The sequence below is a fragment of the Sinocyclocheilus grahami genome, unplaced genomic scaffold (assembly GCF_001515645.1).
Source record: "Sinocyclocheilus grahami isolate Dianchi unplaced genomic scaffold, SAMN03320097.WGS_v1.1 scaffold1444.1, whole genome shotgun sequence".
Taxonomy (NCBI): domain Eukaryota; kingdom Metazoa; phylum Chordata; class Actinopteri; order Cypriniformes; family Cyprinidae; genus Sinocyclocheilus; species Sinocyclocheilus grahami.
In genome coordinates this window covers 203199-227157 of record NW_015506623.1, presented here as the reverse complement: position 1 = coordinate 227157, position 23959 = coordinate 203199, and the positions used below count along the sequence as shown (strand labels likewise).

Sequence of the window (23959 nt, the reverse complement as noted above, 5' to 3'; positions counted from 1 at the left end):
AGCTGAATAAATAAGCTCTCCATTGATGTATGGTTTGTTAGGATCGGACAATATTTGGTCGAGATACAACTATTAGAAAATCTGGAATCTGAGGGTGCCAAAAAATCTAAATACTGAGAAAATCATCTTTAAAGTTGTTCAAATGAAGTTCTTAGCAATGCATATTACTAATCAAAAATTAAGTTGATATTTACGGTAGGAAATGTACAAAATATCTTCATGGAACATGATCTTTACTTAATATCCTAATGATTTTTGGCATAAAAGAGAAATGTATAATTGTGACCCATACAATGTATTGTTGGCTATTGCTACAAATATCCCCCAGCGACTCAACACTGCTTTTGTGCTGCAGGGACACATATGTGTTCTGCTCATTCAAGAATGAGGGCAATTATGTGCAAACCCTGTAGTTCATTACAGATAGAATCCACACTGAATGCTCATCATTATTTAAAGGGGTCGTGACATGCCTTTATTTTAATGTTCCTTAAGGTTCACTTACAGTGTTAAAGCTTTGCCCACAAAAACCTCAATAACATCTAACATCACTGGATAGGGGAAAAGTATTGCACGCGAGTGCTCTGTAAACATCCTTAAATATACAAAGCATCCTGAAGCTTTACGATGCAGTCACGGTCAGATCCAAAACATCTGCTTCATCTCTCAACAGCAGTTTCTTTGTGAATGGATTACTAAACACTGGAGTAATCCTCGACAGGACCCGTGTCTCGACCCCTTTAACATCAGCTGTTCAGAAAACCAGTGTACTTCAGTTCAGAAGAACACGTTTGTTTTAAATCGTGGTTTATAAAACAGTCTGTTACTAAAAATTATGAGCAGCTGTGTAACTGCAGTACAAGTAAACTACATTACCCATGATGCCGGCTTCCCACAGTTCCATAGACTTACTCTTGAGTAGGTACATTTTTGAATAATAATTACTTCACAGCTGCAAAAAGAGTATGTTCTATATAGTATGGATGTAATCTGGAAGTACTACATTCACATGCCTACTCTTTTATGAGTACTGTGGATTCGGACATACTTCCTCTGTTTTTGGTCTACTATATAGTAGGGAAGTATGTTTCGGATGCAGCCATCATGCTTGTAGATATAGGGACCACACTGACTAGATGAGCACAATTTCAGACGTCAAGACATTAGGGACCTACTTTTCATCTTAACTTTATATGTACATTTCTAATTTTGTTCTACTCTTTTGTACTACTACAAATGATTACTAAAAACACTTACTGTTTGCACTGTACTTACTGTATAAAAGAGCATCTATTAGCTCTTTCAGTCCTTCCTTCCTGATTTCACTGAACAGTTTCAGAGATGAATAAAGCGCTCAGAAACAGCACTCTTCCGGACTGATGCTTGCTTCTGGCTGATTAGAAAGCCATCATCAAGTGCTGATTGTGTTTTAGTTTAGACATAAGAATCACAAAACGCACAATGCCACATTTAATGTTTATTTAAAATATTAAGCTACATGATAATATTCCATGTTATAATTACTATGTAGTATAAAACTCGTTTGATTTAAAAACAAAGGAGGAATGAATGGAGCAGCACAGAATGAAGGAGGCGTATAAAAGGTTTGGAGACAGAAAGCGAGAGAAGTGATGAACAGCCAAACCATCAGAAGGAGCGAGTGGTTCACAGAGTATCACGCCGTCTCCATCTGGCGCAGGACGATGGTTTTGGGGTTGATGGCCACGTTCTTGGTGGTGTTGTGTGTCTTATAGATGCCGATGAGACGGTCGGCCATCTCAAACATGTTGTTCCTCAGGGAGATGATGATGAACTGAGCGTTCTTGGTTTGCTCCTGCAATAATGTGGGAAAGTTCAACAGAAACATGTTAGAATTAGCATTGCACAGATTGCTTGTATAGCTGAACTTCTTCAAATCAGCAATGGCTTTAACAATCTGTCATCCTGTTACAAGTCACACTTCTCATTCATTTTTATATAATTTTGTACACTTCTTTCAGGATTGCACTGAATTCAGTTTTGTCTAGGTTTATGTAGGGATGACATTTAAGAAAAACTAGAGTTCATTAAAATTAAGCTCATTAAAAGGTGTAATTGTATATGTAAATAGATGTACAATGAAGATGTGAAATGTAAAAACGTTAAATGAGCACTGCAATGCTTCAGAACATAAGACGTGTGTGACTTAAGTGTCAATTTTGTGAAATTTAGATTTTTGCATCATCTGAAAGCTGAATAAATAATCTTCCCATTGATGTATGGTTTGTTAGGATAGGACAATATTTGGCTGAGATACAACTATTTGAAAATCTGGAATCTGAGGGTGCAAAAAAATCTAAATATTGAGAAAATCATCTTTAAAGTTGTTCAAATGAAGTTCTTAGCAATGCATATTACTAATCAAACATTAAGTTTTGATATATTTACGGTAGGAGATTTACTAAATATCTTCATGGAACATGATCTTTACTTAATATCCTAATGATTTTTGGCATAAAAGAGAAATGTATAATTGTGACCCATACAATGTATTGTTGGCTATTGCTACAAATATCCCCCAGCGAAATTTCATATGCCGGCGATATGAAATTTTTTTTACAGAACATATAACGCAGATAAAATGCTTGAAATGGTGTAATTACTTAGTTTGTCCAGCAGAGTGCGCTCCATTGTGTGCTACTGGCCACCTGGATGAAACGCTTTAAAGCTTAAGTCTATGGAAAACCATTGAAAATTTGAACGGCCATATCTCAAATTCGGTGGATCCCTTCAGCTCGAGGAACCCTCTCGAATGCGAATCGAGTGTATGTCTCGAGGCCCGCTTTCGAAAGAGACCACCCCCGCGTGGATAGCCCCCGGGGTTCGGGAGTTATGGGCGGTTAAATTCGCTGTCGGCGCCAACCGATAAATGATAAACATTTTTCGCTTTGCTAAGTTTTTTTTGCTCTATGTGCACTTGACGGTCACAACCATGTGTAAAGCACAATATCGTTCATGACTGATGCCTGACCTGGCAGTAAAGCTCAGTAGGTGGGAAATACAGGCTAAATGTCACACATCAGAAAACACTGGCAGAACTGCACTAAATACTATTAGATTCATACTGGTTGCCAGATTTATGTGAAACCTCAATCGTCCAAATCTCCCTTCACGTGGCTGGTAAGACATCGAATGCTGAGGAGCGGTTTTGTGTTCACTGTGAACGGTGCTGTGTGCTGGGCATTACGCCAGGCAGGTGTACGTGTACGTACGTATATGTAGCAGGCCACGATGGAGACGTTCTTGAAGTCAAGAGCAGCGTCGATCTCATCCATGAAGTAGAGTGGCGTGGGCTTGAAGTGATGCAGCGCAAACACCAGCGCCAGAGAGCTGAGCGTCTTCTCTCCTCCTGACAGGTTATAGATCTTCTTCCAGCTCTTCTTAGGAGGACGCACACTGGGAATGCACAGAAAACACCAAGCCGTCGAGATATCACTTACTAGAGGCTGGCTAGATTGAGACCTTGTGCTACCACTTACCAAAAACTCACAAAAACAAGACTCTTGTGCTTGAACTGCTTTAAAAAGTCTGGCAGCGTTTGATAGTCAGTCGTTTAGTTTTTCTCCTGAGAGTACTGATCTGCACACACACACACACACCTGAACATGATGCCCTCGGAGAAGGGATCCAGACTGTCCACCAGCTCCAGCTCGGCATCTCCTCCTAGCGTGAGCATCTGGTAGTTCTCCTTCAGCTTGTTGGTGATGATGTTGAATCCAGCCATGAACTCGTGCAGCCTCTGCTTGCGCAGGTCCTCGCAGCCTCTCTTGAAGGCGTCTCTCTGTGTGGTGATGTCATCGAGCTCCGCCACCCGCTGCAGATACAGCTCCTCCTGTGCACACACACACACACACACACAGACACAGACACAGACACAGACACAGACACAGACACAGACACAGACACACAGTCAGTGGGCTGATGCGTCATTCATTGGCTGACCACACCGAGTGGATCTCTGGTACCTTCTTCTTGAACTCCGCGATGGCTCCCAGGTTGGGCTTCATGTTGGAGCAGCGGTCCTCCAGCAGAGCGATCTCGTTCTTGATGACGTCTGGATTGCCGATGTCTTCCAGCTGCTCTGGGTTCAGTGCAGGCAGCTCTTCTTCTGGAGCTCCATCGATGGGGTGCAGCGACAGCCTGCTGGCCTAAAACACACAGGACTGTGAGCGCAGAGAGAAGACGAAAGCACACAGGCCAGTACGGCCTTCAATTCATTCAAACAAATAGAACAAAAACCATCCAGTAGGCGAGAAAAATCTAATATCTGTTAAAGCTCCTAGTAATTTTCTTTAGGACTGAATGAGTACACTTAATGACTGAGCTACATGATTATACATTATAGCGCACAATAAATGTGTCCCTGGAGCACAAAAGCAGTGTTAAGTCGCTGGGGGATATTTGTAGCAATAGCCAACGATACATTGTATGGGTCACAATTATACATTTCTCTTTTATGCCAAAAATCATTAGGATATTAAGTAAAGATCATGTTCCATGAAGATATTTTGTAAATCTCCTACCGTAAATATATCAAAACTTAATATTTGATTAGTAATATGCATTGCTAAGAACTTCATTTCGACAACTTTAAAGATGATTTTCTCAATATTTATATTTTCAATCACTGGGAATTTAGGCCTACAGTCAATATTGTCTGTTTCCAGATGTGTGTGTCTGTGGCTCAGTACCTCTCTCTCCCAGTGTTTGATCTTGTTGTGGCACTCAGTGATGGCAGTGTCGATGTGCTCCACCTTCAGCCGCACACTCAGAGACTCCTTCTGCAGCACATGCTCCTGCTCCTGTAGGGCCTTGATCTGCTGCAGCACTCCTCGCTGCTGCTCCTGAACCTCCGGCAGAGCTTCCTACACACACACACACACTCAGACATCAGCACCGAGCGTCTTCACGTGTTCAGCGTCTGAGAGAGAGGATGAGACAGAAGCACCTCAGCCTGCTGGTACGTCTGCATGATCTCTCCCGCCGCCTCCTCCAGCTTCTTCAGCTGCTCCGTCAGCTCCTCCATCAGCTTCTCATTCTCTCCCATCTCCTTCTCCAGCTGAGACACGCTGTCCTCAGACTTCTTCAGATTACTAACACATCAGAAGACCACACTCACTTCAGAAACGAACCGACTGGCCCTCTACGGAGCTCGGTTCCTGATGCATCCCACAGGATGAACAGATTCACACGAAGAGAGAACTTCAGTCAAATGTGCTCATGAAGTGCTTTAAAACACAACCTACTTGAGCGGGCTGAAATTAATGTCTTTGATCAGCTGTTTTATTGTAAAGAAATGGTTTGAGGTGAAACATGTCATTTCTGCTTTAAAACCGTGGTCATTTTTTGTTTGCGTTAGAATATAATGTTTATATTTTAACTTTTTTTTTTTTTTGCATTACATACAGTAGGCGATCAGCCAAAATGCCTTTAACTTGCTCAGCAGGCCTGGAACCATGACATTTTCCTTTGTAAATCGATGTGAGATAATAAACTACATTACTGGTAATGTGAACACTATATCACTAGAGTGCATGCAACAAGGCATTCAGTTCCTTTTAAGGGAACAAAAGCTAAACTTGTGTGTGTGACACATAGCAGCACATACAGTATAATATGTAGCGCTACTTTACAGCACTTTTCATTGGTCTCATATTTATCAGAAGGGTTTACACCCAAATTTTACATCCAGTTGGTGCAATTGTGAATCGGAGCTCTTTTTAGATGTGAAGTGTATTTTTTTTAAAATATATATCTTTTGACCAGTAGGTGGAAACTCATGCCCTCAGATCATGCTTGTTATAACACATACCATGTTTGGTCAGAATCCACTAAAGCATTGTGGAGATATAGCCTCGTGTCCATTTTTGCACAACCTTTGTCAAATTCGTTAAAACGGTTTGGTATATCAAAAAGCTTTTGATAGCTTTTTGCCACAATACTCTGAAGATGATCTGAGCCAATATTGGTGAAAATTGGACAAACCATTCAAAAATGCAAAAAATCTTGACTCGTAGAAATTTTAATTTTGGTGTCCATCTGACATAGTGTGAGCCAAAGACTCAGAGTTTTCAGAGTTCTAGAATTTTGCTTCTAAACTTTATGGTTCAAAAGTTATTAGCAGAAATATGAGTGCAAATTTGGCCTATTGGTGGCGCTACAGAGTTTTAGATAGAGACTCCACAATTGCTATGGTTAATATTGCGACTGTCCTCTATCTGTGTGCCAAATTTCATAACTTTCCCGCAAGCGGTTCTATGGGCTGCCATAGACTCAAGAGCGGAAGAGGACAACTAGCGGATACAGTCTCAGTAGTTGTGGTCACTGACCGTCCAGCAGTCTTGATGGCCACCTGGGCTTTAGTGATGGCTGAGGAGCATTCATCCAGCTGTGTGTTGATCTGGTCCAGTTTGTCCTGCTGGGCCTTCAGCTTATGGCTGTTGATGTCCACGATGAGTGTGTGCAGTCTCTTCACCTCCGCCTCCACCTTTCCTGCTTTTGTGGACGCTGCCTCAAAGTCTTCATGAAAAAACAAAAATCATTATGAGATCAAGAAACGACATGATTTTTGTCTATACAATGGGGGCCAATGTTCTTCAAAATGTCTTTAGTTTTCACGCAGTATGACTGAGTGAATGATGACAGGAGGAACTTCCCCTTTAATGATGCTGTACGAGCACACCTTTCCTGTAGACCTCCAGGCTCTTCTCCATCTGCTTCTGCTTGGCTTTATCAGGAGCAGCGGAGATGACGTTGGCCTCCAGGTCTTTGATCTGAGTCTTGAGATGAAGCTCCTGCTCGGTCAGGCTCTGTAACACACATCACGGGTCAACAGAAGCCAGGGCTCACACGTTCACGCTGATGTTTTAGCTGTGCTGTCTGACCTGGATGGTGGCCGTGTATTTCTCCAGCGTATTCTTCATGTCTCTCAGCTCGCGTCTGGCTTTGTGCACCTTCTCCTCCAGCTGATGCTTCCTCTGCTGCCAGTCCTGCAGCTGCGTCAGCTCTTTGTTCAACTCGCTCTCCATTTTATCCAGCTGCGCACAATCACACATCTTTAGCTAGTGACCGAAACACCAGAACCACAATGAAAGTTTTCTTGGTCAAAAACTGGAGCTGAAAATGTGTATTAATTATCAAATAATGAATCAAACTGAAAAATAACAAGTCAAATAACAACAAAAAAAATTTAAAAATTAAATGGCACATAACACGGATTTAAAAGTGCCACAGTACGAGCAGCGCAAACCATCTGGAAACACATCCTGCTGTGCTCCATGGAAGAAAAGTTTGGACCCACATGAGGGTGAGAGTTATCATCTAATCTGACCTGCTCCTGAGTGACATCAGCGCAGACCGAGGAGCCCATCCGGCCCTTCATCACTCGTCCTCCTCCTCCGGTCATGGTACCTGAGGGTCATCCAGACAGACACGATTCCTCAATGCAGATGGAATACAGTCAGAATAATGTCATTCGTATAAAGTGGAGTGTCAAATCATGACAGGAACTGGTGTTTTTGAATATAAAACTGCAAAAAGAAATAAATGTGAATCTGCGTGTAGTGCCTGTGTCAGTTTGCTTCAGTCACTTCAGCAGCTTCACACCGTTTGCTTTAGAACACTATCTGCAGATACACAGGAACTCTTCACTACAACCCCCCAAAGAAGAAATTATAACAGAAATATTACTAATTGAACAGCAAAATGTACTTCAATGTTGTTGTTAATAATAAAACATTTTCATTTGACTGCATTTTAAAAGAATAAATTTCATGTTATGCCTTCATTTGATTACCACTGATTCTGACCATGAATTTATATTAAATCAAACCTTTAAAAAAAATTAACAGACAAACGAATTGCTGAAAAAAAATAAAACATTTCATAAGGCCCCATTATTGTAGAAATTAATAAATTATTCAATTGTTAACGTTTTATTAATTGATTTGATTAAACATGCTTTTTGATTATTAAAACATAATTAAACCATTAAAACAACAGAAAAAAAGAAAAAGAAATCACAGGATTTGCGGAAAAAATAAAACATTTCATAAAGACCCTAAAACTGTAATGTGTTAAACTTTTAATAAATTGTTGTAAGATTCATGAATTAATTACTTTTTGATTACTAATATTAAATTTTACCATAAAACAATCCAATGTTATGCCTTCATTTGATTACCACTGATTCTGACCATGAATTTATATTAAATCAAACCTTTAAAAAAAATTTACAGACAAACGAATTGCTGAAAAAAAATAAAACATTTCATAAGGCCCCATTATTGTAGAAATTAATAAATTATTCAATTGTTAACGTTTTATTAATTGATTTGATTAAACATGCTTTTTGATTATTAAAACATAATTAAACCATTAAAACAACAGAAAAAAAGAAAAAGAAATCACAGGATTTGCGGAAAAAATAAAACATTTCATAAAGACCCTAAAACTGTAATGTGTTAAACTTTTAATAAATTGTTGTAAGATTCATGAATTAATTACTTTTTGATTACTAATATTAAATTTTACCATAAAACAATCCAGAAAAATTTAAACTGAATGTAGAATAATTTTTTTTGTTTTTTGCTACATTTTTAATAAAGTTGAATTAGATGTTTTTTGATTACTAATAGGGGTGCTCCGATCGATATTGATGGGCTACGGATCGCTATTGCAGCGGCACCGTGAGACAATAAGTGTTATAGCTCTCTCTAAATGCACAAATGGCTTCAAATCAGCACATCACGTCTGCACTAAAGCCAGCTGCACAGCTGACACAGGAATCGTCACTTGCACAATCGAGGCAGTGTTGCATCGTCACTGAAGTTTATAATTTGCATTTCTTTTGAAGTCTTGCCAGTGTTTAAACCATTCAGCGCACTTGCACACTCAAAGCACACACATAAGCACAAGCAGCAAGCAGCTCGCGAGTACCAAACTGTGTTTTAATGGTCAAACACACAAATGCATGTACAGAATTACCGGCTCCATGAGTATGCACGTAAACACAGGTGGTTTGGTCTTAAGTGAACGTAGACAGCTGAGATAGTTGTGTAACAGTATATCAGAATCCGTGCAGAAACCAGACCAACAATCCTGCAGCGGTCTGATTTTTTTTCTTTGTTATTAATGTCAATCAAACAACAACAGACACTCACTGCTATTAAATTACTAACTTTTGTAGCCTTAATTTTGTAAAGATTAATATGCATTTCACTTACTCAGGGAATACCGTCCAGTATTGTTTTACATTTGATTCCTTATATAAAAAAAAATGAAAGCACACCGTTTATTTATTTGTGCTACTGCTTATAAATTGTTTATTTGTTCTTATTTTATTACTGACCGTTTACTTGTCTTTTTTTGTGAAATCAATACAGAGTTTGAAATCAGGCTTGTGCTGTGTGCAACACTTGCCCCAATGCAAGAACAAAAAACGCACTGCATGACCAAATATTTAGGTGCTTCAAAAAGATTGGTATCGTTATTGTATCGGCAGACACTGCTTCCTGTGATCGATGATCGGCTCCAAAAATCCTGATCGGAGCACCATTAATTACTAATAGTTAAATGAAAACTGAATTTAGCAGAAACTAATGATTTCCTAGTGCTCTAGAGACGGGAGTAAACGGACCGGCCTGCTCGATGATCTGCCCTTGCAGCGTGACCACCCTCCAGCGCTTGTCCTTCTGGAACGCCACCCGCGTGGCCTGCTCCAGGTCTCTAGCCACCAGCGTGTCCCTGAGAGCGAAGTAGAACGCCGGCCGCACGCTCTCGTCCTTCACGCGCACCATGTCAAACAGACGAGGGATGCTCTCCGGAGTGGAGACGGAGCCCATGCTCTGCTGCCACACTTTCATCTGAACAACACCAAACACCATCAGCACTGGACTCCAGCTCTGAAATGAGGTCCAGCAAGCAATGTCCTTTCCTCACCTTGTCTAGGCCGATGAATGTGGCCACACCGATGTTCTGGGTCTTCAGGAACGTGACGCATCTCTGCGCCGTGTCAATGGTGTCCACTAAGATATTATCCAGCGAGCCGCAGCTGGAGGAGATGGCCACGTCGTATTTCTCATCGACAGCTCCCAGATCACCCTGTTGAGACAACGACAGGAACGTGAACATGGTTAACTGCACAGAAAGACTCTCTAGCCGAGCTGAACGTGAGGGACGCACCAGCCGTCCCAGGATGCCCGGGATCTTCCCCGAGCGTTTCTGCTGCATGAGGGAGTCCAGCACTTTGTTGCGGCTGCGGTTGGAGGACAGCGAGCTCTTGGCTTCAGCCACCTTCTGTCTCATGTCTCCAACCTGCAGCCGCTTCTGCTGGTCCTGCTCAGAGATCTGCGCCAGCTCCTGCTCGTCCTGCAGCACAAACACACACACAGTTTCACAATCAAAGCCACATCTATTGGACAGACAACAGGAAGATGGATGCAAAAGACGTTTGATTCCCTCGGTTTTCTAGAGTTCTGCCAAGTATTTAATCAAAATCATCTGATGATCTTCTATTACAAGTGACTTGACACAGACCTTCTTGAGCTGCTCCTCACACTGAGGTATGTTGGCGTTGAGGTGCTTGATGGCAGCTCTCCTCTCTCTCAGCGTGTCCACAGTCTCCTGCAGAGCATCTTTGGCCTGGTTGAGCTGGCTCACAGCCGTGTTGTGCTGACTCAGGTAGATATCCAGCTCTGACTGAGCCACATCCATCCGTGAGCGCGTCTGGTTCACCGTCTTACTCAGCTCCAGCAGCTCCTGCTCTTTCTTCTGCAGGAACACCACACACAAGCAGCAAAGACTGAGCAGGTACTATATTCTGCAGAAAAACACTAAACCTGTCGTCTTCATTATTTATTATGTTTGAATACAACCACCGGTTAATGTTTATATTTCAAAAACAAACTGGAGTAGTGTTAAGTGTTTGTACAACTCTACAACTTTTTAATTAAGTGTTGATAAGTTTGATTAATAGATTATTAAATACAATTTATTTTCAATTCCAGTTTGCAGCCAAGTGCATCTTGAATTTATGGTTTTTACCCAGAATTTTCATTTTGATGTGAGCAGCGTGTGGGAAATGTACCATACTGTACAAATAACCTCTTGCATCCAGCTCAAATCTACATGTGTGTCGGAGCACAGTTCAGATGATAGAGTGCTATCGGCTGGCGTCACACATGCTCATGTCGTGTCTGTGAGACATTCTCTCACCTCTTTATCTTCCTGCAGGCCGCTGGTCTCCTCCTTCAGGCTCTCCATCACCTGAGCCAGCTTCTGCTCCTCCACCAGCTTCTTCTTCTCCAGCTCCTCCTTCTGAGCAGACGCCTCCGTGATGATCTTCTCACTGCTCGCGGGAACGCTCCTCACCTCCTCCAGCTGCACAGAACACAAGCGCTCATGAAGATCTAGTCGAGAGGCTACAGAGCTGCTCATCTTCTTCAGATCGGGACGCCTCACCTTCTCCTTGTCCTTCTGAAGCTGCTTCTGCTGCTTCTTGGTTTTGCTCTTGGTGTGTTTGAGTTTCTCGCGCACCTCCACGTCCTGCAGGTCCAGCTGGGTAAATTTCTCCTTCTGGCTCTCTATGAACTTGGTCAGCTTGGTCAGTTTCCTTCCGAGGAAAAACAACATGCACAACTATACAGCTGCCAAAACACAACGGTCTGAGCAGCAGACAAGACACAAATACTAAAGCATCAGGCATTATTCAGGCTTTTAGAGGGACGAAAAGGTCTCACTTCTCCACGCCCTTCAGCTCCTCGTTCTTGGTCTTTATTTCTTCTGTCAGCTGGCTGCTTTTGTCACTCAGTTCCTTTGTGTCCTCCTGAATCTGCTGTTTCTCAGCTTCTTTGGCAGACACGCGCTTCTGTAGATCATGCCTGCAGAAACAACTCAACACGTCACTCTGAATAACCAAACCTTCTGCAGGAAACCCAGCGCATCTCTGATGGAGTAGCAGCACAACGCCATTGCTGAGGCTCTAATTCACTGCACACAGCATGAAATCATTGAGTTTGACTATGAAGAGACAGCACACATTCATTATGAAACGGTTACCAATAAAATTAAATCTTAACACTGACCTGTTCAGAAATGAAATGAGTGACTCTTTTGAATTAGGTCACTGAATCTTTCACTCAACCAATTCATTCAAAAGCAGGGTATTTTTGTCAAAGCTGTTCACAGGGGTGCGTGTGTCTTACACGTAGAACTGACAGAGCAGGTTCCTCTTCTTAAAGATGTCGTTCTCTAAGCTGAGGAACTCCACGGCTTTATTCTTCTCTCCCTCCAGAGCGCTCTTCTCCTTCTCCACCAGCTTCACTCGATTCAGCTGCACACAAACACACACAAAATCAATGCTGTGTGAGAAGACACAAACACTTTCGGTCAAAACCAATCAGTGATACAGTGCACCAATGATGTCCTTCTCCAGCCGGTACCATACTGGTAGGTTTGGGTACCGGCTGGAGATTTGAACCGGTACGGTACCGGTATCTGAATTTCCTTCTGAAATTACCCGTTTTCGGTACTTTACTCTCTGTGTAATTACAAAAACATTTATTTCAGTGAAAAACTAAAGTCCAAAAGTCTCAATTTCAACATTTTGAACAATAGGGCCCTACAAACCTTTTCTTTCTTTCAAATGAAAATTAAACCCTTTTATTTTTTGGCAAACAAACTGAGGTTTACTGTTGAAATTAATACATGGAAGAAAAATTGTGTGAAAACTCTTTTAAAACATTTTTTTAATAGGCTAATAACTGTATAATTTTTTTCTACAATTTAGTGATTAATCTGGTTGTAATTTATTGTTCACATTTAATTGTTTTATTTAAATTTGATAGAAAAGTAATATATTTCTGTTACATGTTAAACCACACTTTTATTTTGACAGGTTGACATGAAGTTTCTGTGTGTATACAGTATAGCGGTCTGCTACCTGACCTGAGCTCGGCGGGTCCCGAAATACTTTCGGGTTTCAGGTCAGGTTCGGGTTAATGTTTAATGAATAGCTTCGGGTCGGGCTCGGGTTTATAGCTAAACTAAAACTATATGCAGTAGCCTAGGCTACGCTGCTTTCATAGACACACGCACACACATTAGTGCACACGACAACACAGCACGGAAACTTTGATTAGTAAAATAGCTTCGACAGGCTACTGACTCGCAACTTTATATTTCTCTGCAATGAGGGGGTAAAATCGCTGTTTTTTGAAGTAACTAAGCCTCATTGCTTGTAGAGAGAGGCGCAGATGCAGGTTCACACACAACTTTCATCCCTCTCTCTCTCTCGCTAATTCAAATAAATGATATAATTCATTAATTCAAATAAATGCGATCATACCGCACTGCATCTCTGTGTCCGATTTAAAGCAGGCCGAATGCTAACGAGCCTTGACTGACGAAAATTACCATAATTTGCACAATGGAAGAATTATCGTCTTGTCGTATACAACCATTCAAAAACTCGGCAGAATTTATGTGACCAAGGCACCCGATATTCATAAACTTTCAGAACTGCTAAGTGTTTTTTCTTTTGCCTTGTGAACGGGCCGAGCCTTAATGATTCTGTTTCTTTACATGTATTTGTTTACTGACCGTTGCATGCAATCGTGAAATACAGCTTTTTTTTTTTTATGGGTCACTGGTTGGGGGGGGGAAAAAAAAAAAAAAAAAGATTTCGGGTTCGGGCTCTAAATTGAACTGCTGGGGTCGGGTCGGGCTGGGTCAGACGATCTCGGGTACGGGCCGGGTTCGGGCTTCAGTTTAAAGCCTGTGCAGACCTCTAATACAGTATGATGATGCTAGTTTTCTCAAATGAAATGGTAAAATTCTCGTGAAGTGACTCACAGCAGCTCTGGAGATTACGTTTTTGTGTTCATGCCGTCATATAGTGATACGCAAAGGCCGAAAATCACAATACTGTTGTGATTTTCGATTGATTTAACGTGAATCGGTACTCGGTGGTACCGACGCAATTCGGTCAGTACCCTTAAAAGTACAGAGTTTGGTACCCACCCCTACATACTGGCTGTTGTAAATCAGAATGAGTTTCCTGATTGGTCCAGCATCATGATGATCCTCAAACAAGCAAAGGCATTCGTGAGCTCCAGTCACAGCACAGAGGAACCCAAAAACTCCAGGGCTGGCTCAATCTCACCTGCACAGCCACTAAATCCTGCTTCATGAACCCGTTTTCAGGCTTGAAACTAAAACTGACACTAAATATGCAAGAAGCATTATTCTAAATCTAAATTTGGATTAACTTGTTTAAAAACCTTTCAAGAGTATCAACAGAATAAAACCATTTTCTCAGGAGTAGACATAATGCAACCCAATAAAATGTTTGACAGACAGTGAGCTCTGAAATTATGTAAATGTGTCGTGTCTTGTCCTGTATATATATATATAAATAGTATATATTTTTCTTTAAATAACAAGAGAGTAGGTTTGCAACAGATCACAAAACTCACGGCTCGGATCATATTACAGATTTTGAGTGACAGATTGGGTCACTTTTCAGATGAGAGAAGAAAAAAAAAAACTTGATGCCATTATTTAAAGAACACTTATCTTCGACACCACAGCAAACACTAGCAGCAAACAGAGACGAACGATTCACTCAACTCATGATGCGATTCACAACACTGATTTCACAATACAATATTCTCACTATTTTTTTTAAACAAAATGAGATTGAAGAAATTATAAATGAAAAGGTGTCCTTTTATTATACCTCAGACAAAATGCCGCACATCTTTGGTGAAATTAAAATGTCAAATCATGAATCTAGCTTAATTGAATAGCCTCTTCATGTGCCTGAATGGTTTAAAACACCTGAATGTTTAAATCTGCAAGACTTAGAAACACGTGCACATGATCAGTTTCACCCCTACAAGCGAGTGAACAACGCGAATCAAGGAAGGAATCTTATATCACTATTCAAGATAGCCCGCAAAACACACCAGCCCTGGGACGTCAGGCTAGCGACGGGTTACTCGCTTGTTCTTACAGCCAAAGTAAAAGGGTAAATCTACTGTGAGATCCTGTGTGAAGCAGCTCGTGAAGCTTTCTGCTGCATACGATCACATGCTGATCGATGGCTGTATTGTCGTACCTTCTCTCCGCGCTGCTCGTTCAGTGACTCCACTCGACGGCAGAGGATATTAATGGGCTCTTTGAGACGACAGGAGCCGATGATGTCCTCCAGATACTCCAGCATGCCTTCATCGTGCTCCGTCTGTCCTTTGGGCTTCATCATGGCAATCTGCTCCACCTCGCCCTGACAATGACACGACAGCATTTACACACACTGATCCTGAGACCTAATCACTACATGTCCTCTAAAGATTCTGCTATTCTGTTGCAAAAGCAAACACACATCAAGCAATGCAAAAATACTACATATAAACGGTTTTCTTTTAACCATTCACCAACCATTATTGCACTGCAATTAACCAGTATCTCTCATTAATTACCTAGACTGTGACAACCCACTATAGTTTATATAAAAATATATTTACACCTCTAATAACTCAAGATCTCTTTTTGATCTCTGATTTGGCAATGCATCAATCAAACTAATTTGGAAATGCCGATACGGCAGTGTCACGTGATTGTCAATGCTTCTGGGAGATTTTAGTGTATATTGCGCTGCATTCCTGCTACTACTACTAAACTTTAAAAAAAGTTGCATTGCACAACCTGCACTGCACCATGTGATCGTCAGACCCGTTTTAGCTGTACGTTTCATATATTATTGATCTCTGTTAACAGACTGAGATGACGACAGCGGTTTATGCATTACATACTGGCTTCAATTTAGCTCAATTAATTTCTGGCATCCCAATTATAAGCTTATTTACGGTTACACCTATTATTTATCTGTGTTTAAACTAAACTCATTTAAGCCATGCCAGTTTAAATATTAAAGAGCCAGATTTTGATGTTAAATCTACTATGTTTTTTTATAGAGAATTGTTCTATAGTCTAAACAGTATTTAATGCAATTATATCAGAACTAATTAAATTACAGTAATGAATTACTGAGTAATATATTACACCCAACACTGGCCATGCCAAGTGCTGAGATCCTGTCGAGCCAGTCTGCGTTTTGATCAGCGACTCGAAGGGCTGGGCGATTTTTCAGATTTTGTCGATTAATTAGAATTTAATGTTTTGCCATGATTTTATTTTTTATAAATCGAGGAATCACGATATTGAATAGAAATATTACCAAGCGTTAGAATTAGACACTTTGACAACATGCCAATGTTAGCATGCTTTTGTGATGACAGAGAAGCAACGCGGGCAGTGGAATAGGAGAACATGCAGGAAGATGGGAGTTGAACTTATTTTAACTTGAGCACCGAGTTTTTATAAAGCCGTTTCATGCATCAGACGCTGCAAGAGACGCGAGCGCAACAGTCAAACGCATCCATGTTTACACAGAAAAAAACTATGGAAAAGCCGCGCAATCGAACGAAAACCTGTAAAGAACTACTTCTGTATGTCTGAAAGTTCATGCTTGCATCATGGTGACAGGCTGAAAGTTGCTGTTCACTGTTTTTACAGAACATTTAGTTAATAATAGTCTAATGGTGTTAAACATTCAGTCATTTTGAATTACCTTGACTTTTGAGATTTTCCCCTTGTATTATTTCTGAACATATATAATATGTATAAGACAATTTTGTAGCAAGGTCTCATTGAGCATACCAGCTTACTTCTGGTTCAAAAACATGGCTTAATTAAACCAATATTTCCACTTGCCATTGTGTGGCGTTTACTACAGTTCAGTTAGTGGATCAGGAGGCGCTGGCTCATGGCTGGCTGCTGTGTGACTGAGTGGAGGCGGGCTAATTTGCATATTCATAGATCCCCGTATAGTAAATGAGGCAAGGGTGTAGAGTTGCATTCAAGCTATTTTAAGGCATGAGAAAATTATTTTCACAAGAAAAAACATTTAAATATGTAATTTTGATGATCAAAGAGGAGTTTTAAAGGATACAATTTTTGACTACAGGGGGACTTTTAAGATCTTGATGAATCTGACCCCAGACCAAGCAGCCTAACACAGCAAGACTGGCTCAACCAACAGCGCGAGTTTAGGACAGGTCTGTCAAACTATGGCTGCCGGAAGAGTTTTTGGAAAACCTTTCATTTTCGAAATAAAGAATGTTTGGTGACGCTAGTGGAAATGTTCTTACTCAACTGAATTAACATGATCCTTAATTAAATAATTACAAATAAAATGACTTGCATTGTCACGGTCCTAAATAATGCTCAGGTTTTAGACGAACCACCACAAGTAATATCTGTATAGAAAGTGCAACAATACTGGAAAATAAAGAGTAGTGCTTCCCAGCATTACAGGAAGTGTGCTCCAGAGAAAGTGCGTGAGACCAGCCACTGAAATGACAACAGCTGGAGTCATGGACCAGCAGCACTCGCAGTGAATAATGATGTGAAGGAAGTGAAGGAGGCTGGCTCCTGCCTCACTGAAGCAGCACACACAATATCGAGGCTGGCCTTGACTTTAACACGCCAATATTTACGTGCTGCTAAAGCGAGGAAGGTAGAGTGGACAGATGTTGACCTCTGACCTTTTTGGACAGTCCATGTTTACAGGCCTTGTGCAATTGTCAGGTTTAGCATTTGAGAGTCCCTTAAAACTCTAGAGCAGCAAATGATGGTTTGCACCTTCCCTCGTGTTGGAAACCATGACGCGCTGCTATAGTGGTCTAAGGTGGATTTAGCCCGGTTTAGCCCGTTCACGACTCTCCAGAAAACACGAGAGGCCAACAGCAGAGATGAAAGCATGCAGCGCTTCAAGAGAGGTGACGGTGACATGATTACCTGCAGGATGAGGAAGCGGTTGTGGTCCAGGTCGATGCCGTGGCTGCGCAGCAGTGTGCCCACATCTTTGAAGGTTGCTTTCTTGCCATTGATGTGATAGGAGGAGGAATTATCTTTGGCAGCAGTTCTCGACACATAGAAAGAGCTGTTGGGAATGACATCGTAGTCGTCTCCTTCCTGAACACACAGAGGAGGACAACAGGGACAGGTAGACTTCAGGGTTTGAAACACTCATCGAAATACCGACGTGACATACAGTTTGTAAAGCACAAATATGCCATGCAGCATCTCAGATCATATAAGCTACTAAAAACTAAATCAGGGCCTGAATTTCAGCACAGGATTTCAGGAGTCCAGTGCTGCAAGTATTTATTCACTATAGCGTGTAGGCTGAAGGAGTAGAAGTAGTACTCAATGCAGGACTGAAATCAAACTTTATTGTGCGGTGTAGGCTACTGCACGACCTCAAAACACCATCTAGAGTCCAAGCTGTGCTATCTAAAGTACCTCTCTAATAATATAAATATGATTTAGCAGACAAAACTTAACCAGTAAGAAGCATAATGTATAAAGTTCTTCAACAAACTGCTTAAAATATGTATCGTACAAACACAGTGAACATGCAAACATTTAGAATAGTGTTTAAATAAAATAAAAGTGGGGAAACTAAACTATTGTGTGTGCAAATGTGTAATATTTACACAAAAATAAGAGAAATATTTGCCAATGCTTTGGATGAAGTGCTGACAGTGTAGATATAATTTGCACTGCCATTTAAAAACAACCATATTTATGGCCTTTAAAATTAAAGCGTGAATTGACTGTGGAGAGAGAGATCTGTGCATGTGTGCTCTTCATCACTAGGCCTGGCTCACCTTGTCGATGATCTTCTGGAAGTGCACCTCCACAGTGCAGCTCTGGATGTCCGGATGAGCGTCAGAACTGTGGATCAGAACTGACAGCTTCTTCGAGCGAATCTTCTGAGCTCTGTATCCAAACACGAACAGCATGGAGTCGATCACGTTGGACTTGCCACTGCCGTTTGGACCGATGATGCAGGAAAAGCGCTGAAGAGAGAAAGGTTTAAACAAAACGTCATGCAAACAGTAACTCATTTAAAGGTTTTCTTGCACTGGTGTCAAAGCATCAGCGACGCTAAGAGAGGTGCTGCATTTGCAAGAGTGGAAACAACATCTATCAACAAGCATTTCAACACAATCACTCTTACTGTCTGAATGACACCGCGCTAAAGCAAGTGACTTTTACTGTAAAGGTAGATATCACACAGAAAATGAACGTATGTTGCACACTGTTAACAGAATGACGAGACTAAAAAAAAAAAAAAAAGGGACGTTTAGGACACAAATGACAGAACTGTTCAATGATTGTGCAGATTCACATCAGTTCATTAAGAGCATAGTTTCTTTCTTCATCTTAAATTCACTGCTGTGTCCAGTGATGAAAGCATGTATATAGACTATGATCAACTGTATTTAAAAAAAATGCAAAATTGTAATTTTATTCAAAATAGAAGGACATTTCAGTTTTTAAAATCATTTCATATTTTAAAAACAACAGTCCACAAGAGGGCGCAATTAAAAAATATAAATCAAACAGCACTGTTTTATTGTCTATTGCAAACACCAAACCTGGCTACTAACTAAAGAGAATTGTGTTCAGTGTGAACAGACAGGGGAGGACGATGAATTAAAGTGTGAAAGCACCATTCAACTCTACTGCGCTACGTGCTCACCTTTGACTTTACACGGTTTAACTTTGAAACAATAAATGCATTATTTGTGCAACTGATGCTTGAGACAGGGTTATTTCTGATAACTAAAGCCATAAAGAAAAATAAAAACTTTCATATTTTTCATATTTCAGCTAGTTGCTAAGGCAACATTTCCAATTTGTTTACTAAAATAACAGAAACTAAATAAAGTGAACGTATTTACAAAAACTATAATAGCATATATACGATTCTAACAGTATAGTAATAGCATACTAATGATACTAACAACACTGGTTTGAGTTTCATGTGAAGTACTTCCAGTGTGGAATATGATTTTGTGTGAAGAACTGCAAAGAGTGTGAACTTGAGAAGTGACTCCACTAAAAACAGAACAGCTGATTCAAAGACATGCAGCACAAGTGAATCAGAAAACTGAACTCTGAAGCAGACGGGCTGCGGATACCTTATGGAAGGGGCCCAGAATCTGCTCTCCGGCGTAGGACTTGAAGTTTCTGTTGACGATGTGTGTGATCATGAGGCGCGGGGCCCCGGGCTCGGAGCTCATGGCGGGAGGCGGCGGAGGAGGGATGCTGGTGAGGATCTCCTCCAGACTGTGGTTATCCAGCTCCTCAGCAGACTCGCCCGGAGACGCATCTACAGAGACAACCGGTCAATCAAAGCTCTCACACACACGTCATCTGATCAAACGCCAGGAGAAGCAGACTGAAGAAAGACGGCAGAACTCCAGTGTGCATCTGACTAACCCTGCAGAAAACCCCATCCAAACAGGACTACTGCGCTTGTGCTTCAGGCCACAGCACTGCTGCGTTCACTGTAGCTGCTGATCACGCTACACGCCACGATTAAACACACACGTTCTGTCATTTATTGAATATTGCTGAACTCGGGACTAAGTTTTCTAATAGTGTTTTTTCAGCAGAAGTGTATGCACAGCAGTCACAACCACATCACAGCTGTAAAAGTTCCAGATGCTACTGCATTATTATAGAATGGGACAAAAAAATTAAAGTAATTGTGACTTTTTCCCTCAAACAATTCGGCTTTTTTTCTCCTCAAGATATAAACACTGTATCTACTGCAATTCCAAGTTAATCTCTTGCAAATATTTTCTTTGAATACAGAATTTACATTTCAAAATCCAGTTTTTTTGTTTCTGCCAGAGAATTAATATATTATATATATACACACACACACACACACACATGAAAATTAGCCACTGATTTACTCACCCACAAGACATCCTAGGTGTGTATGACTTTCTTCTTTCAGACGAATCCAATCAGAGTTATATTACGGTTTATGAAGTTATAAATATGGATATTTTTCTTACACAAACGCATCGATTCACTTCAGGAGGCCTTTATGAACTCACAGGAGCCACTGGACTTCAAAATCTCAACACCCATTTACTGCCATTATAAAGCTTGGAAGAGCCAGGACATTTTTTTATATAAATCTGATTGTATTCGTCTGAAAGAAGAAAGTCATGCACACCTAGGACGGCTCGTGGGTGAGCAAATCACTGTGCTGTTTAGTTGAGTGAACATTAAGTTACATTAGCAGTAAGCTAACTGACTTCACTGAACAAAACAGCTGTGTTTGAGAGGATGATGATGATGAGGTGATGGTTTCTCGTGACACGACAGCTGTGTCCGTCAGTCACTTCTGAACAGACTTCCTCCGGCCACTCTTACCGTGCAGGCGGGGCGGAGAGCTGCTCTCAGCGGCGGACTCATCCCGCGCCTCCGCCGCTCTCTTGGCGGCCGTCGAGCTCTTAGCTGTTTTCGCAGGCATGACTCACAGCACCTGAAAGCACATCAGCCCGAGTCAAACACACGTCCATCTGCACTGATGAGACTCAGAGCCCGTGTCACACTCTGCAAACTATCTTTACTCTCGGGTAAAACTCTAACATGATGTGTGTGTGTGTGTGTGAGTGTGAGAGTGAGAGTGAGTGTGAGAGTGTGTGTGAGTGAGTGTGTGTGTGAGAGTGAGTGAGTGTGTGTGTGAGAGTGAGAGTGTGTGTGAGAGTGAGTGTGAGAGAGTGAGTGTGTGTGAGTGTGTGTGAGAGTGAGTGAGTGTGTGTGTGTGTGTGAGTGTGAGTGTGAGTGTGAGTGTGAGTGTGTGTGTGTGTGTGTGTGTGTGTGTGTGTGTGTGTGACAGCTCCAGTACCTCAGATGTGATGAAGAGCTCAAACACGAGAGAAACTAACAGCAGAGCTCGTGTAACACACGCAGAGTAATGATTAAAAACAGCTGCTGGAGAAGAATCCGCCGTCAGTTTAATAAACCCGAGTCCGCTGCTGTACTAACTGAAGCGATGCGCATACGTGTCGAGCTGTACCGTCGGTCCGGCTGCTCTCCGTCGATATCCTCCGGTATAAGCGCGGCGGGACACTGCACGCGCTGAACCCTCGCTCGGAAATGGCGCGTAAACCGTTGAGGGCCGCGCGGTGCTTCATGGGAGCCCGTCACGTGACAGCTGAGTCTGTTTGCTTTTAGTGACCAGATGCAGAAGTCCATTTAAAAGCAATGTATTTTAAAAAACAGTCTAAATTACGGAGCTAAACAAAAACAAGTACACCTGTTAACAAAGTAAAAGAAAAAAGCTTTTTAAAGTCAATGCGTCCTTTAGTAAATCTGTAAGAAATGCATCAAAACTTGAACACGTTCGAAACCACACACACACACACACACACACACACACAGACGCTCGACGCACATCTCGCGAGAAGTAAGGCTGTAGGGTTGGATGGACAACATCTCGCGGTATGTGGGGCGCAGTTTGAACCCGTTCGCTTCTAGCGCACTGCTGCAGAGAAAGCGACCTGTAACATAACGATTGAGCCGTTTACTCAGAGGCGTTCGGTCACCAGGATAGTCAACATCTAGATTATGTCACGCTTTCAAAGCGATGCTGTCAGAATTAGCAGCGAACGCGTTTCCGTGGCAACGGCGCCTTCAGTGACGGAAACGCGTTCCCGCGCGTCGGTGTTTGTGATGATGGGTGGTCATAGCTCCGCGGGTAACTCCTCTAATGAGCGGGTCCCGCTGAACACGCGCTGAGCTCCAGCTCTTCAGCACTGGCTGCACACTGTGGCGATCTCCGACAGTTCAGACGTTATGGCAAGGCGTATGCATTCATATCTTAGTAGTTCCGCCGTTATTTATATCCTAGCATTTCATTTTGTAAAAGAATGCATTGTAAAAGTTTGATTTATGTTTATTCAATAAATGCAGATTTGAAATCAAGCTTGCATTGGTGAGTGAATGAGAGCTGTTTCCAGCTAACATGCATTTTTAGTGAGCCAGTCGCAAATGGTAACTCGACACACTGGAACAAAAAACTTCTCACGTCGAAGTTCAACCACTGGCAACCATCCCGATCATAATCAGTGTTTGGGTACAATGCAGTGAAATACGAATCCTTTGTTTTGATGCACCTCCCGACAACCGGTTCCATACTGATCATGTGTTAGGAGAGGGCGGCACGAGGAAGCGTCACGTTCAGGACTCTAGCATTGTCACTACAAATACATATTCAATGCCTTTACATGCGTTTTTAACTTTTCCCCACCACTGATGGAATTCTCCAGTTTTCCGTGTTGTCACTGTTATACAGTAGGGGGCGCTAATGCACACCTTCTGAATGAGTACTGAATCTCTGGATCAAAACACAGCGAACAAGAAGCAGAAATAAGTTATTGTGTATGTAAGCAGATGCAAATGTAAAATAAATCAAACATTAAACAGCATATAAATCAAAACGGCCAAATGTTACCGCATGAAATGTTGATCCAGGAAGTGGTTTAGGACGGCGAAGCTTTGGATGTGTTGATGGAACAGATCTACTCCATCTATGTTTTGATCATCGGTCTGAATCAAAAATGCTGGTGGTGCAGTCATTGCCCCGAGGGTGGATTTATCTTTGGTCTCTTCTGGAGCAGAAGGCTATGGAGGAGTATGCACCAGGGAAACCTCTGCCCTTCTGCATCGCCTGCCGCTCTGAGTTTCTTCTTCTTGTCTGAGAAGGATGGAGGCTTGCAGCCTTGCATTGACTCCTGGACCCTCAATAAGGTGACTCTGTCTTCTTGCCCTGGCTCTTGCCCTGAAATGACTCTGCATATTCACCCCAAAGCAACTAAACAATATATAATTGTAATAATAGTTCAATATAAACCTTGATGTTTGTAACTGATATAAAAAATAACAAGAAATAAATTAGACTTAAATGTGATGTCACAAAGGGAAATATGAAAATGTTATTTTATCATTATTCACTATAAATTGTATGATAACTAGATAAAAG

At 41.5% G+C, this 23959-nt stretch overlaps 2 protein-coding genes across 3 annotated transcripts in view; one reads left to right on the top strand and one right to left on the bottom strand.

Moving 5' to 3' along the window:
• trim59 (tripartite motif containing 59) overlaps nucleotides 1-922 on the top strand; it is a 2970-nt gene extending 2048 nt beyond the window's left edge. Inside the window, exon 3 of the mRNA XM_016256566.1 lies at nucleotides 858-922. Within this exon, the coding sequence (XP_016112052.1) occupies nucleotides 858-922 (65 nt within the window). The remainder of the gene's footprint in view (nucleotides 1-857) is intronic.
• A 546-nt stretch (nucleotides 923-1468) lies between these two features.
• Nucleotides 1469-22090, bottom strand: smc4 (structural maintenance of chromosomes 4). Of its 2 annotated transcripts, XM_016256568.1 has the most exons (24): nucleotides 21824-22082; nucleotides 21346-21457; nucleotides 20094-20284; nucleotides 18774-18965; nucleotides 17899-18075; nucleotides 15158-15322; nucleotides 12243-12370; nucleotides 11778-11918; nucleotides 11500-11650; nucleotides 11254-11418; nucleotides 10576-10809; nucleotides 10222-10407; nucleotides 9979-10140; nucleotides 9677-9902; nucleotides 7370-7449; nucleotides 6924-7076; nucleotides 6722-6848; nucleotides 6369-6558; nucleotides 4988-5132; nucleotides 4731-4904; nucleotides 4005-4187; nucleotides 3639-3871; nucleotides 3252-3435; nucleotides 1469-1834 (listed from the first exon to the last, which is right to left on the bottom strand). In XM_016256568.1, exons 2-24 carry the CDS (start codon nucleotides 21443-21445, stop codon nucleotides 1676-1678), a joined length of 3846 nt encoding a protein of 1281 aa, XP_016112054.1. In that variant the 5' UTR covers nucleotides 21446-21457; nucleotides 21824-22082; the 3' UTR covers nucleotides 1469-1675. The 2 variants fall into 2 exon arrangements, with proteins under 2 accessions (XP_016112054.1, XP_016112055.1); XM_016256569.1 differs by lacking the exon at nucleotides 3252-3435 and having other exon boundaries at nucleotides 1708-1834; nucleotides 21824-22090.
• Nucleotides 22091-23959: the final 1869 nt, after the last annotated feature.

What these genes read in the sequence shown, in the direction of transcription:
- smc4 (XM_016256568.1), bottom strand. Translation starts at nt 21,445, where the DNA reads ATGCCTGCGAAAACAGCTAAGAGCTCGACGGCCGCCAAGAGAGCGGCG. An exon ending in CGGGCATCCTGGGACGGCTG is followed by an intron (nt 10,141 to 10,221) that starts GTGCGTCCCTCA and finishes TTGTCTCAACAG; the next exon opens with GGTGATCTGGGAGCTGTCGA. An exon ending in CCTGGAGGTCTACAGGAAAG is followed by an intron (nt 6,559 to 6,721) that starts GTGTGCTCGTAC and finishes TTTTTCATGAAG; the next exon opens with ACTTTGAGGCAGCGTCCACA.